Raw genomic sequence first — 14,894 nt, forward strand, 5'->3', positions numbered from 1 at the left:
AGTGTGTCAGAAGATGAATTGAGATATGCAGCCATTAATGACCTTAAGAACACTATTTTCCGTAACAGTCATATTGGTATTCTAGTGATAATCAAGCAACAAGACATTATTTTGAGGCATTGCTTTTCTTTGCAAGGGCATTGTTGGAAGGAATCTGGAGTTACACAACAAAATTTCACAACCAGTATAATGACAAGTAAAACCCATGCAATCAGAGGAAGAAAACTAAGATTTGAATTCTGAGATACTGAGCATGACCTTAAGTCAATGATATCAGAAGAAAATGAAAAAAAATCCTAAGTAAGCACATTTGGTGCCAGTTGTTCTTTTGTATGGAAAACATACAACTACTCTTCTATAAAAAGAATCATACTTTCCAACCTATGCTTCTGCCAATACAGAAAATGTTTCTGTGCTGTTCTGTTCTTTTCTCTGTGTAAAAATTACATACCACCCATGCAGACTTAAAATGAGGATAAATTCTAATAACAACAAAAAAAAAATACTGAAAACTTTAGCCATTCTGTTTGGAGAGTACCGCTGACCTAGCAGCAACAATGAAAAACAATAGTAAATGGGTTAAAATGAAAGTACAGATAAATTGTTTCGAGTAATAATAGAAAAGCCTTTAATTTCAGTAAGCAAAATAAATATTGGCAATTTTTTTTTTCTTTCTTTTTTTTTCTTTTTATGGAAATCATCAGCATTTGAGATGCTCTACATCTTGAATACCAGCAATAGTACTATCAGGGATATTCAAACAAAAATGAAAAGGAAAAGTAAATGGAAGAACAAAGCCCCATCTAACCAAAAATCATCAAAGAATTAATGATAATGGCCTGATTTCATGTCCAAGATCTTGGCAGACCATCCTGCTGACTTGAGAATTAAGCTATTATTAGTATTAAACAGCTTTAATATTACTTCAGTGATTGTTTGAAACCATTAAGTCACAGCTTCTATTATCTTATTTTTTTAAGACATCTTGAATGATTTATGAACTTACTAGCTGAAATGATGATACACCACATCATCTAAATAAATGTTCTTTGTTCTAGGAAAACAAGTCAGTAGGGGGCTTAGTCTAGTAATAATCTTTAAAATATTAGATTTTGAAAGAGGATATATTCTGGAAATGGATTACAGTAATGTTCACAAAAAATAAGATTCACTCTCCTCCTTTTCATTTGATTTTTCTCAGGATCTATGATTAATTACACCATACAAATAAGAAGAAATACAAAGATTGTCAAAACACAGACTGCTGCAGTGTATTATAAAATAAAACAAAAAAATACAGAAAGCAATGTTGGCATCAATATTCTCTTTTGTTGCCAAGTTTAAACATTCTTGTATTCTTGTCAAAAAAACTGACTCCTAAGAACCCTCATCTTGCTGGGTCAGCCAGCACCATTCCCCAATATCTTATCCAGTGCTAGCACTTGTTTTGAAACCCAGTAATTTAATACTCAGCTAACAAAATGGAGTGGTATGTTAGGGTGCAGGTCTCATTCTGGTCATTGGAAAAGCATCTTGAAGATATTTGAATGCTGTAGAATTGGGTTCTGATAAATTTCTTGTTTTTTTGAGAACCCTGTAAGATTCAGTAGGAAACCAGTATCTCTTAAAAATATAGTGTTTCATCAGGGTGTGGTCATACTCTTCCCTAGACCTTCAGACTGACTTAGAGCCAAAGCTGCAGAAAGTGTCAGAAAGTGTCTGCTTGATTTCTTATGTGTTCATTCTTGAGTAAGAAGCTCTAGGCCTTTACCTAGACCATATGACTTCTCTACTGTGATGCCTCACATATACAACACAGATGGAAAAGGAGGGACATTTTGGAAATCAGAACTCACTACTCTTGGCTCTTTCTACTGACCTCTGATGCCTTTGTGCTTGTCTCCCTCTTGTCTCCTGAGCCACAAGCATCCACAGGAGCTCAGATTCTTTTATCTTTGTTCTTGGGGATAATCATACTTTGGGTAAACCTATTTCATAACTGGGATTGTGAAGACATACCTAAATGTGTTCAGTCCTTATCTCCTGCACCTCCTATTTTCATCTGAGAGGTCCCTTAGTCCGCCAGTGCTTTTGTAGGTAGTCCATATGTGGCAGTCATAGGACTATCATTGAAAGACTTCTCTGACTTTGTGAATGTCCATTTGATGTAATCACTAACTCCTTGATATTACTGGTGAACCAAACTAGATTCCAGATTTAATTCATGTGAAAGCATTTTAAAAACTTTCCTGTGATGTAAACGTAGCTTCTCATTTTAAATTACATTTCTTTTTTTTTTTCTTTCTACCTCATCACAGACATGTACTTTTCAGAAAATCCACTTGATAAATAGGTCAAGAAACTAATATAATTTTGATAATAGCAATTTCTAGTTGTAAAGCACTTCTGGCTGATATATGTTCAGGCCATAGAGGTAAGACAGAAATGCTTTCCTATGAAAGGGAGATTTGCATTTGAAACAAAGAGCTGGAAATCTAACACTTTTGCAGAACACTGTCTAGATATTGCTAGAATGGAAATACAGTCATTTAAAGCTTTTATCTTGCTCAAGTATGTACTTATACAAGTAGCTTTAGCAAGGTCAGTTGTTTAAATTTTGACGTCTTTGTTGTCCTCAGCTACCTAGACTAAGAGAGGCTATTAAAGTATATTGCAACCAGAAACAAAACTTATTCATATTTTTCAGATCCATAGATTCTTAAGAAATATTGTACACTTTTTATGTTAGCTTTCAAATCCTTTTTTCCTATAAGAAACCACAATTGTTCAATTCTTCAGAAAATAATTTAATGTTTTTTTGTTCTGTGTAGTTATACTGCTTGCAATAATAAGGCCACAGTGCTGGATTACAAACTAAAGTGAAAATCTATCACTTTACTATGCCAGAAATTCTCTTTAAGCTGTTCTTCTCTATTCCCAGTCTATGAACTACTGTATTTAAAAAGAGGACTTTGTACATTCGGTAGATTAGGCCTTTGTAAACCTTCTGAGAACGAAGACACATCAGATTACTGTACCTTTTATCCACCAGGTTGAATGGAAAAATCTCTAAAGCAAGCTGACCAATTATGATGGAGGCTAGAACCAATTTACTGATACAGTGAACTTCTGGAATAGGCAGATACAACAGTTTCTGCTATTTATTTCCTACTGATAGGGCAGTTGTGGAAGATAAACTTGTTTTCTCTTTCATACTTTTACAATTCTAGTTCTCAGCTTCCCAGCAGTGACACTGCATGCAACTGAATGCCCAAGGAAGCAAAGGCTCTGAAGAGTTGAAAGCAATGGCCGACCAATTTGCTAAGCTTCCCACTGAAAGCTACCTCACACTGTCACCTGATAAAGTCAGAGGTTTCTGACTACAGACCATTTATTTACTCAACTTCTGCTGTACTAATTTGCCCCCCACTTCAAAAACAATAAAAATAAAATAAATCCTGTTCTATTCCTCTGTAACTACGTCTCTCATCCATTGTGGGTTTTGTATGTTAAGAAAACAGAGGTGCACGGCTAATACATGAGTTCCCATACAGTTTCCAAAGAAACAGTCTTATTTAAAAAAGACAATACCTCTGATGCTTCCAGTATCAAATGGTCCCTTCCAAAAAATATCAATGATAATGGCTTCTAGAATATGATCAAATACATACATGAAATAACATCACCAAGAAATGCCACACCATTGTTTCCTTATTTTTTTTTTAAGGGATGACAGAAGCTATCTCTTTTCAGTCTTCCATTTTACTAAACATTTGTATTGGAAGAAATTACTGAAGACATTTACTAATTCCTCTCAATGTCCCAAAATTCCTAAATTATCAGTTGAAAGCAGCCTTGGGCAGAGCACAAGGAAATATCATTCCAGACTATAAAATGGGGAAAGAAGAGCAAATCAGGGCATGCTGTTGTGCACACACACAACTGAATCTGCCTTTTTTTTTTTTAAATAATGCTGTACGTCGAAGGCATATAATTGTGAAGAAATTTGTTGATTTAATATCTTTATTGATGATCTGGATGAGGGGATCGAGTGCACCCTCAGTAAGTTTGCAGATGACACCAAGTTAGGTGCATGTGTCAATCTGACTGAGGGTAGGAAGGCTCTGCATGACAATCTGGATAGGCTGGACTGATGGGCTGAGGTCAACTGTATGAAGTTCAACAAGGCCAAGTGCCAGGTCCTGCACCTAGGGCACAACAACCCCAAGCAGAGCTACCGGCTGAGAGATCAGTGGTTGGAAATCTTCCTGGGAGAGAAGACCTGGGAGTATTGGTTGATAGTCGGCTGAATATGAGCCAGCAGTGTGCTCAGGTGGCCAAGAAGGCCAACAGCATCCTGGCTTGTATAAGAAGCAGTGTGTCCAGCAGGGCTAGGGAAGTGGTTGTTCCCCTTTACTTGGCTCTGGTGGGGCCACGCCTAGAGTATTGTGTTCAGTTTTGGGCCCCTCACTACAAGGACATCGAGGTGCTCAAGCAAGTCCAGAGAAGGGCGACGAAGCTGGTGAGGGGTCTGGAGAACAAGTCCTACGAGGAGCGGCTGAGGGAGCTGGGTTTGTTCAGCCTGGAGAAGAGGAGGCTCAGAGGCGACCTTATCACACTCTACAGGTACCTTAAAGGAGGCTGTAGTGAGGTGGGGGTTGATCTATTCTCCCATGTGCCCAGTGACAGGACGAGGAGGAGTGGGCTAAAGTTGTGCCAGGGGAGGTTTAGGTTGGATATTAGGAAAAGCTTCTTTACAGAAAGGGTTGTTAGGCATTGGAATGGCCTGCCCAGGGAAGCGGTTGAGTCACCATCCCTGGAGGTCTTTAAAAGACATTTAGATGTAGAGTTTAGTGACATGGTTTAGTGGAGGACTTGTTAGTGTTAGGTCAGAGGTTGGGCTAGGTGATCTTGGACTTCTCTTCCAACCTAGAAATTCTTTGATTCTGTGAAATTCTGTGATTAAGTAGGACCAACATTGAAGTTAGTTTAATTTTACCCACCTATCAACATATTCTAGCCTACAACTATCACAGAATCACAGAATTTCTAGGTTGGAAGAGACCTCAAGATCATGAAGTCCAACCTCTGACCTAACGCTAACAGTCCCCACTAAACCATATCCCTAAGCTCTACATCTAAACGTCTTTTAAAGACTTCCAGGGATGGTGACTCCACCACTTCCCTGGGCAGCCTGTTCCAGTGCCTAACAACCCTTTCAGTAAAGAAGGTCTTCCTAACATCTAACCTAAAACTCCCCTGGCGCAACTTAAGCCCATTCCCCCTCGTCCTGTCACCGGGCACGTGGGAGAACAGACCAACCCCCACCTCACTACAGCCTCCTTTAAGGTATCTGTAAAGAGCAATAAGGTCGCCCCTGAGCCTCCTCTTCTCCAGGCTGAACAAGCCCAGCTCCTTCAGCCGCTCCTCGTAGGACTTGTTCTCCAGGCCCCTCACCAGCTTCGTCGCCCTTCTCTGGACAATCTGGACTTCCCATACAAGTGATAAACCATAGTAATGAGTGTTCAAATAGTCTTCAGTCTTTTTCACTTTACCCTATAGGTTCAACTGCCAAAGCATTCAGAACGTATGAGAGGAAACCAGTATACCTTAATACAAAATGAACTTTAGTTTGATAGCATTGCTTTGTAATCATTTTGAGTTGTTCAGGAACACAAGCCTTTTTAAAACAACTTCTGAGGGAACACTTCTCAAACCACATACATGTAAATATTATTCTGCACAGAGCTACTTAGTACTTCAAGAGACAATTTCTTCTCCCTTTGCAGAATACTCCTGAATAGTATTCTACACTTGTTAGGAACACTTACCTCTATACTTACTAAAACATAGTCCACTATCATAAGCAACATCTTATAACTTTTCCCCAATTCCTAGGATTTTAAGGTTTTGCAACATAATTTCTCCCAGAATGATTTTATTCTGAAGGTTAGAAGCCTTTTTTAAATAGCCAGCCTAGACTTATTTGTAGCCAGTTTATATCAATTTGGCATTGTGACAGATTTTTGTGGAAATAGTTCATATCACTGTATGCTATGTATATTGTCAATAATTGTATCCTCTTCCAGATCTCTCTTTTTTTTTTCTTTTTTTTTCCAAATGTTCCAAAGCTTTAGACTTGAAAGAAAAAGCTAGGCTTTTTTTTCCCCTGATTTTTCAAATATGTTTCAGATTTTAAATCATTTTACTTGAACAAAACTAAAGAATATCCCTGTGGAAATTTCCTCAGGACCTTATTTGATAGCATAAATGCTTCCATATGTTCGTAGAAATTACCTTTTCTGATATGATATATATTCTTTGCATAATTTCACAATCACTCTTTCCACCCTGGTAACATCTTTTCTTGTTTTATTTTCATTTAAATTCCTTTGTCCATGTAGCTGATTTACATAAGCAGCACAGGATTCCTATTGTGTATTAAATAAATTATAAAATCAGGTTCCCTTGCTGAAATACTTGCTGTTATTAACAACACAAGCTACCTTCCATGAAATAGACGCCTTCCATAGACACAGCATTCCCACCAATTTAGCAGTTTTCAGCAGGCAAGCAGATGCTTCCCTGACATTTCTCTTCATAGATTATTGGCAATAAATGCCATCAGAAACTGCAACAATTAAATTTCCTGCAGGAGGATATTTCCTATGAAAAAGTATAGAAATATTACTCCACCACAGATTCACCATAAAGAGTCCACCTTCCCCAACTTATAACAACAATGGTGACATCAGTTGCAATTATTTAGTGTTCTGCAAATCCTTGTTTAAAACATTGTATATTGGTTTAAAACATGTATATTTTGTTTCTTCCATCTCTATCCTGTAACACTGAAAGTTCCTTGAGGAGCTAGGCGTTCTACAGGATCAGCTTGTTTGCCTGTGGACATAACTGACCTTTAGTACATAGATTAAAATATGGGTGAGAGTAGATTTTTCTACTGCTACTCTCCCATAATTTATGCATCAGTTGTTTTTCTCAAATAGTTGTTTTATGTACAGAAAGCTAGATAAGGCAAAGTGTAATTTTATTTCTTTGTGTTTCATATGCTTAAATTAAGACCTCCCATAAGAAATTGGCCTCAATTAATAGGTACATTTTCTCAGTACCAACCTTTGACATTATCTTCACAATTTATAACAGATTCATGGTCAGATGAGCAGTTGTTTATAGTGCTAATACAAAGCAATGGCTTTTTTGACTCACTGGCATAAAAACAGGAGGAAAACAGAAATGCTAGCATAGAGTCCACATATTGATGTATTTTCTTGTGTTTTAGTCTTGAAGCTGGACTCCATTTGTTTTAACTGCAAGCCGATTATACAATGTAAGTGAAAAAAAAAAAAAAAAAAAAAAAAAGATTTTGGAAAGCAATTACTATATAGATGTAGGTGAAACCAAACCTTAAAAATAGTCTGTCTCCTGCCATACAAATGACAGTACTGGTGTGGCAGATATGGGCTCTCAGGGGTGAAAAGAAGAGAAAAGGAAAAGGAGGCCCTCCTGTCATCACTGTTTGGAGTGGCACCTTTTTTTCTTGGCCATATGATTCAGATAAGTCAATACAGGCCTATATTCTGTGTTTCCCCCTCTTTCTTCTCCTTTCTTACCTCTCCATTTTAATCAGGACTGTGTCCCAGTGGGTTCATTTTCATTAGATAAAAGATAGGTGAGGCAATGAACAGTCCAATTAGACTCAAGATACTTCAGCCTGAGAAAGCTTATAGACAAGCAACAGGAATTAAATTTATGGTGTGTGGTTTGTAGCAAGGTCACCATGTTCTGCACTACTTGCTAATGGGACCATATTTTATATGGGAACTTTGCAGTTAGATTTGTACTGGGAGAACTAAATGTAAAAAAAAAATAAAATAATAACTTAAAAGACAGTTTTCTATTTATTCTGGTAGCTTGTGTCTCTTTCCAGTTCATTTGTTGAAGAGAATAAGCAGAGGACAGGAATAAATACAAATGACACTCTCTTTGGGTTTGCGTAAATTAAAGTCAATTAAAACCTATGCAGAAATATTAGAGATATGATTACAGATCTAGAAAACCTAACAATGTTTCTGTAATGATGGCTCAGAAAAGAAAAAATCCTAAGGACCTGATTGAAAGAGCTGAAATGAAATACTATTCCATCTTTCATGTTTTTAGCAAGATAATTTTTGTTCAGTGTTGACTAATATAGAATAATAGGAATAAAATATGTTATCTCAGTCTCTGCATTATTCACTTTACATTATTGGTCCTGACAGCTAGCTTTTAAAATGCAATAAATATAGGACAATGCTGTTCTGTTTAGACAAGCTGCTTCATAGAGCATATTTCCAAATCACACTTTCTTTTCAAAATGTGTTTAATTTCTCTATAATATCGCAAAAGAACCCACTACAAAATTGACCTGCAACAGAGTGCCCTCTACTGCATGTATTTAGGAAAGAAAAATAAAGCAAGTTCCTTAAAAATAAAAGCTTTATATACTGAGACCAGCAGATTTGTTACAGGGCACTGGTCATTGAAATAAAGAATGGCATATGCATGTAGGCATGCATCACTCTTTCCTTCTAAAGAAATATATACCACCAGGGAATAACAATTTAAAGTAGGTATAAAATTTACACAGACTGTTTCGTTGTTTTAAATCTAATCAGTACGTGTTGTTCCATGCCAAAATGGTCTGTGTTTATAGGCTAGAGAATTATTAGAGAAGTTAACAATTTGTCCTGCATTGCACCACTGCTACCACTATCTCTGCTTCTGGGAACGATCTATAACAATAAGTCTCTCTGCTTATAGATTTGTTTTTTCAGTCCTTATTCTCTCATGTTTTCTCATTTCTTCCCTTCTTTTCATCTGTCATTGACTCACGACCATTAAACTGAACTCTCTTTTTCATTCCAGGTCCATTATAAACCTATTAGGTGTTACTGAGTTAAACCTCTTGCGAATGATTAAGAAGGTATTTCACCAGTGTTGCCTCAAAAGACTGAAAACTGACAGGTTACAAATATATAATGAAAGTGATTCTATAGCCAGGTACAAATTCTCAAGCAGATCTATACTTCTGAAGTCTTCCCATTTTTTCCCTTTTTTCCTCAGCTGGTATACTGCTGAGGTTTCTGTTGGAACAAACACTTTAATATCTTTATTGATGATTTGGATGAGGGAATTGAGTGCACCCTCAGTAAGTCTGCAGATGACACCAACTTATGGGGAAGTGTCAATCTGCTGGAGGGTAGGAAGGCCCTGAAAAGGGACCTGGACAGGATGGGTCGATGGGCAGAAGGTAATGGGATGAGGTTCAACATGGCAAAGTACTGTGTCATGCACTTTGGTCACAACAACCCCATGTAGTGCTACAGGCCTGGGGCACAGTGGCTGGAAAGCTGTGCAGAGGAAAAGGATCTGGGGTTGTTGATTGATGCTTGCCTGAACATGAGCTGGCAGTGTTCCCAGGTGGCCAAGAAAGCCAACGCCATCCTGGCTTGGATCAGGAACAGTGCAGCCAGCAGGGCCGGGGAGGTGATCATCTCCCTGTACTCTGCTCTGGTGAGGCCGCACCCTGAGTACTGTGTTCAGCTTTGGGCCCCTCAGTACAGGAAGGACATTGAGGCCCTGGAGAATGTCTAGAGAAGGGCTACGAAGCTGGTGAAGGGCCTGGGACACAAGTCCTGTGAGGAGCAGCTGAGGGAACTGGGGTTGTTTAGTCTGGAGAAGAAGAGGCTCAGTGGAGACCTTATTGCTCTCTGCAACTACCTGAAAGGAAGGTGTGGGCAGCTGGGGGTTGGCCTCTTCTTGCAGATAACTAGTTTTAGGACTAGAGGAAATGGCCTCAAGTTGCAACAGGGGAGGTTCAGACTGGAAATATCTTCTCAGAAAGGGCCATCAGGCATTGGAACAGGTTGCACAGGGAGGTGGTGGAGTCACCATCCCTGGGGGTGTTTAAGGAAAGGTTGGACTTGGTGCTTAGGGACATGGTTTAGTGAGTGATATTGGTGGTAGGGTGATAATCTTGGGAGGTCTTTTCCAACCTTAATGATTCTATGAACTTCCATTAAAATTAACAGGGACTCTTAGAGCTCAGTCCCTCAGGGATAAGAAAGCTACTTCTCTAAACATGGGAATAAACTAACGTAAAATCTTTTGAGTTACTTTTGAAATGCCCTTATTTGTACAGTGAAGCCTATGCTTTGCCAGCTGTATCTTTGAAGCCACAATTTCTTCTGTAAAGTATCAGTTTATGTCTTGATGAGCAGCACTGAAAGCAATTAAACTGGATCTTTCTTCACAAACAAGGGTGTCCCATAGTAACCCCAGAAAAGTTGATTGAATACCTTAGAACATTTTTGAGTACGTCACTAGGCTGTCAGACTAGAGATAGGTAGTAAACAATGCTTTCAAAAGCAATATTATCAATTAGCAAAATTTCTTTAAACAGAATAGAAACAATACAAGCAAGCATTTCCATAGTGTGCAGTGCATATATGGACTTGCATATATGATTTTTGTGTCTACGGACATGTAAAACTTTCATTTAAGGAAACCCTTGTTGATAATTTACAGCTTCTAAGGATGTTATTTCTGTAATTGCTTTCCCTTTGCTTCATACCTGTAAATCTTGTATCTTGTGCTAAATCCCTGTCGACTTCTGTCCACAAAATCTGTGTATTCCTGTGAGCGATGGAAGGGTCCCTTATCAGAGAGGAGCCAGTCGAAGGGGCTTGTGGCATGCTGATCCGAAACAGCAGCAACCGCTAAAACCCAGCAATGAAGACTCAGTGCTATCCACTCCCATAGAGCCATCAGAGAGAACAATTCAGCACCAGCACTGCATCGCCATATCATGCTTCCACTGGGGACTTAGAGCCTTCATTCTCTTAGCTTTCCCTCAACACCTAGACAAAATACACAGTCAATTAGATAAGCACACACTAGGCATCCCTTGGAAGTAGAAACAAGTTTCCTTTCTTTCAGCTTAAAGAGATAGTGGCCTCTACTTTATTACATTTTACATTAGCATAAACCCCACTAGGCTAGTTAACAGTGGAGTGTTTCAATACTTCAAATGCTGTGAAACTAATGTCTTCATTAACATCATCAGTATAATGTTCACTGTCAAAGGGAAATCTTAACAAATTTTCAGAGGAGGGATTGTTTTTTCTTTCTTTTTTTTTTTTTCCCAAATAATGCTGATCAATAATGAAGAATATACAACAGAAGAATGATTGCCTGTTAGCATCAGTACAAAAGCATAAAAAAATGCCTTTAAATAAGGTCTCAATTCATCTACTGGACAGAAGACAGGTGAGATCCAGAAGACACAGCCTGCTTTCTCTCTTTTTTTTTTTTTTTTTTTTTCTGGCCTTGGAAGAGTCACTTAATGGCTTGCCTTCACTACAAACTTAGTTAATAGACTTGAGTTATTCTGTTCAAACTAGCATAACTGGACAGAGAGTGACTATGCCGTTCAATAGTTCTGGAGCCAGAGAGAGTGATGAGTTCAATGAACTATTCAGGCTCCAGGTGCCACAGTTTTAAGTCTCCCTAACAGCAGCACTTGACTGGCAGTCCAATTCACTCCAATTGAACAGATCAACCTAGAAACACTATTTAAATTGAACATAAAGAATTGTTTGGGTGTCCAGTTAAAAACCAAGAATCAATCATAGCATCATTTAGGAATTCAGTGAAGACAAGCCAGTTTCCTTCTATACCTCAGTCCCATAACTGTGAACTGGAATAATGATTTGGTATACTGTTCAGATTTTGTGAAAACATCTATTCAAGAGCAAGACGTTCTCAGAAATACTGAAATATATAGAAACATTCAGTTCTAATTTTCAGTATTAGGCAAAACTGCACAGAATTAATCAAAATATGTTAATGTGAGGGCCTTCGTATTTCTAGTTGATGAAACAATGTGAACACGTTCATGAAAAACAATTTCTAATTCACAGTCAAATAAAACAGCACTTATTATGACACTTTTACATTACACTTGCTATATTTTTATTTTTTTTTTACTTGGCAGGAACATTTTCTTTTCCATCAGTAATTTAATTTGCAAGTGTATCCCAAACGAAGCCTGCTTCCAATAGAACCATCCTGCAACTACATAGTCTTTACTGTTCAGTCATTATAATGGAAATGATGTAGCTGAATAAATACACTCCTCTCATATTTTCTAGACATTAATATTCTAAAGAGTGTTCAGTATAGGTTATAAGCATATCTGCTGCAAGATGTTAACTGCCTCCAGAAAAGAATAGAAATTCATATGAATCAACAGGAATTTGCAGCCTGAGAATGGAATAATTGTCTATACAACCAGAGAAGGTTTATTGTCTTCCTAGGCAAAAATGTAACATGATTTGGACCTATCATGCAACCATTAAATGTGTAAGTAACCTCACTAAAAAAAAGACTAGTCGTCTATTTCATGCTGAGCCAAAGCACCGAGTTGAAATCATGGTTGTTTATGATCACAAAACACAGACTGCATTAATTTTATACATCTTTTTGAAATGAGATTCCAGGATGTTGCAGCAAAGAACTCTCAAATTTTTATTTATATTTTCAAGCAATCATGTACATGCAATCATTTACAAGCAATCATCAGATCTGTGTATACTATATGAAGTTTTAGTCTTATCCCTAGACCAGTGTTCTTTTCTTTTGCAGACTGAAGTTCATGTACGTGAGATTACACTGCTGTGTAAACTTTATGAGATTGATGAACATGCATGCATAGATCTGAAGCAAAACAGGAAATCGTTTACTCTCCTGGCCCATAAAAGCCATTGTAATTATTCAGGTGTCATTTCCAGGTAAGAATTATCTCAGTATGAATGAAGAAGTTAGTCTCTTCCTGACAGGCCAGATGAGTTTTTGCATCACACGAGTTAAAATGCACAAATACTACTCTCCCTCTCCTTCCCACCAATACATTCCTATAATCAAGAAGAAATATATTGCACAGCAAACTCACCCCCCTCCCTCATCTTCTTAACAGACTAGGAAGATCCTGGGCATAATTTCTTTACATTATGCGAGGTTATAAAGGGTATGGTGATAATTTTAATTTTTACATCTAATGCTGTTATAAAAATGCAAGCTAAGACATAATTTCCTGTGATTCTTAAATTATATTTTCTATTGGAAAAAATATATATATAATGGTTTAAATTAAGAAATAGGTATTTACTCTTTTGGGTACTTACTAACACCGAAGTGTTTCAGAGCATTAAACTGTAATGATGACTAACTGAGCCCCTTTTGTATTAAAAATGTTAATAATAAGACTAGAAAATGAATTACTTTGTATATGTATCATCTTCCTACATGCAGATCAAATATGCACTTGTAGAAGGGATAGTGAAGTGCCTTGCACTATACTATCCTTAAGGTTACACCTCAGGGTATGTCATAAATTTACCACTGGCAAAACATCTTTAGAGAAACTATGTAGTTACAGGGCAAAAAAACTTCAGAGAACCTGTGCAGCTGCAGAAGAAAATAACCTCTTGGTTTTAAAAATATGAAAATATTTTGCAAAAACGTGTAAATATACAGCTAGTCTTTAGGGAGTGGAAAACAACGTGTACATTTATGACACTTATCCACTTGTATATACTGTCCAGTCACTGCAAAAACAATCCGTATATCATTAATTCCCATAATATCCTTTAATATATATATATCATTATTATAATCATCAATATATCAATAATATAATACATCATTAATTTCCATAATATCCTTTGCTGAGGTAAGCTTTTACCTCAGTTTAACAAATAAGGAACTGAAGCATGAAAAGACCAAGAATTTTGTAAGCTGGCAAAAATATTTAAATATGTATTTCCTATTAAAAGATAATTTAGAAAATCCCAGCCTAAGGAATTTTCCTAAGGTTACACTGTGAAAAATATTTCAAGGTTTTAAATACTCAAATTCTCTAATAAATGCAAATACATTAAAAACAATTTTCAAAGACTGTTACAGGCATACAAAGGTTGTAGTTAGAACAGCCAGCACAGAACTCCAGGGAGGAACAATCTGAATTAAATTTGTGGTAGAGCACCTGCTGTTTTCAGAGTGAGATGTGAGAACTGAAAAAATAAATGAACACCTGTTAAGTAACTGAGCTGGTGTATTTTAAAGGAGAGAAGACACTGTAAAGAAGACACTTCAGACAAAACTGCTTATCAACATGCTGCCTCTTTAAAGTGCTAACTTACAGATAATTATCAGGTATAGGTGCACAGCAAAATTACATTTTGCTATCCCCAGGGTTTCACCAGTTACCACTTGCAAATGCTAATAAGTCTTCAGCCTTTCCTCTTCTAAATTCTGAGGTTACATTGAGTTCAAGAAACATAATGGGCTAAATTCTTCTTTAGAAATCTGTGGAAATCTATTGTCCTCACTGGCGTTGATACAGAATGAATTTTACTCATGGAATGAGTCATGAATTTGATTTCTGGAAATGCCATAGCAAAGTCTTAGCTTTCACGAAAATGTAAAGGGTGCAGTAGACTGGTAAAATCTGTGCATTTACATCAGCCGAAAATATAGTACTGGCAAGTGCAAAACAAACGTGACCATTGGGACTAATTTCAAAAATTCAGCTTTGAGCAAGACAACAAGAAGTCTGTAATCTTTTTGTTATGTACTTTAGGGTAAAATCCAGCAAATTTGTCTTTTTTCATGGAAATATTTTTTTAAATATTAAAAATTATATATAGTTGCACAGTGGTAATTTATAAACCCACTAAGCTACTGTACCTAAAATAGTATAAAATTGAAGTGTTTAAGATTTTTGAGTTGAGGCCTCTTGTGTAAAGAACATTAATTGATAAACCATGCATACT

At 37.0% G+C, this 14,894-nt stretch overlaps 1 protein-coding gene across 5 annotated transcripts in view; it reads right to left on the reverse strand.

Moving 5' to 3' along the window:
- BRINP3 (BMP/retinoic acid inducible neural specific 3) overlaps positions 1 to 14,894 on the reverse strand; it is a 199,262-nt gene that overhangs the window by 174,541 nt on the left and 9,827 nt on the right. For 4 of the 5 annotated variants that reach the window (XM_068690176.1, XM_068690173.1, XM_068690174.1 and 1 more), the window contains one exon: positions 10,634 to 10,919. The exons of the other annotated variant lie outside the window; for it this stretch is intronic. In XM_068690176.1, coding sequence (XP_068546277.1) covers positions 10,634 to 10,869 — 236 coding nt within the window. In that variant the 5' untranslated portion in view covers positions 10,870 to 10,919. The remainder of the gene's footprint in view (positions 1 to 10,633; positions 10,920 to 14,894) is intronic. 5 annotated transcript variants of the gene reach the window in all.

The sequence above is a fragment of the Anas acuta genome, chromosome 8 (genome assembly GCF_963932015.1).
Source record: "Anas acuta chromosome 8, bAnaAcu1.1, whole genome shotgun sequence".
Classification (NCBI taxonomy): Eukaryota; Metazoa; Chordata; class Aves; order Anseriformes; family Anatidae; genus Anas; species Anas acuta.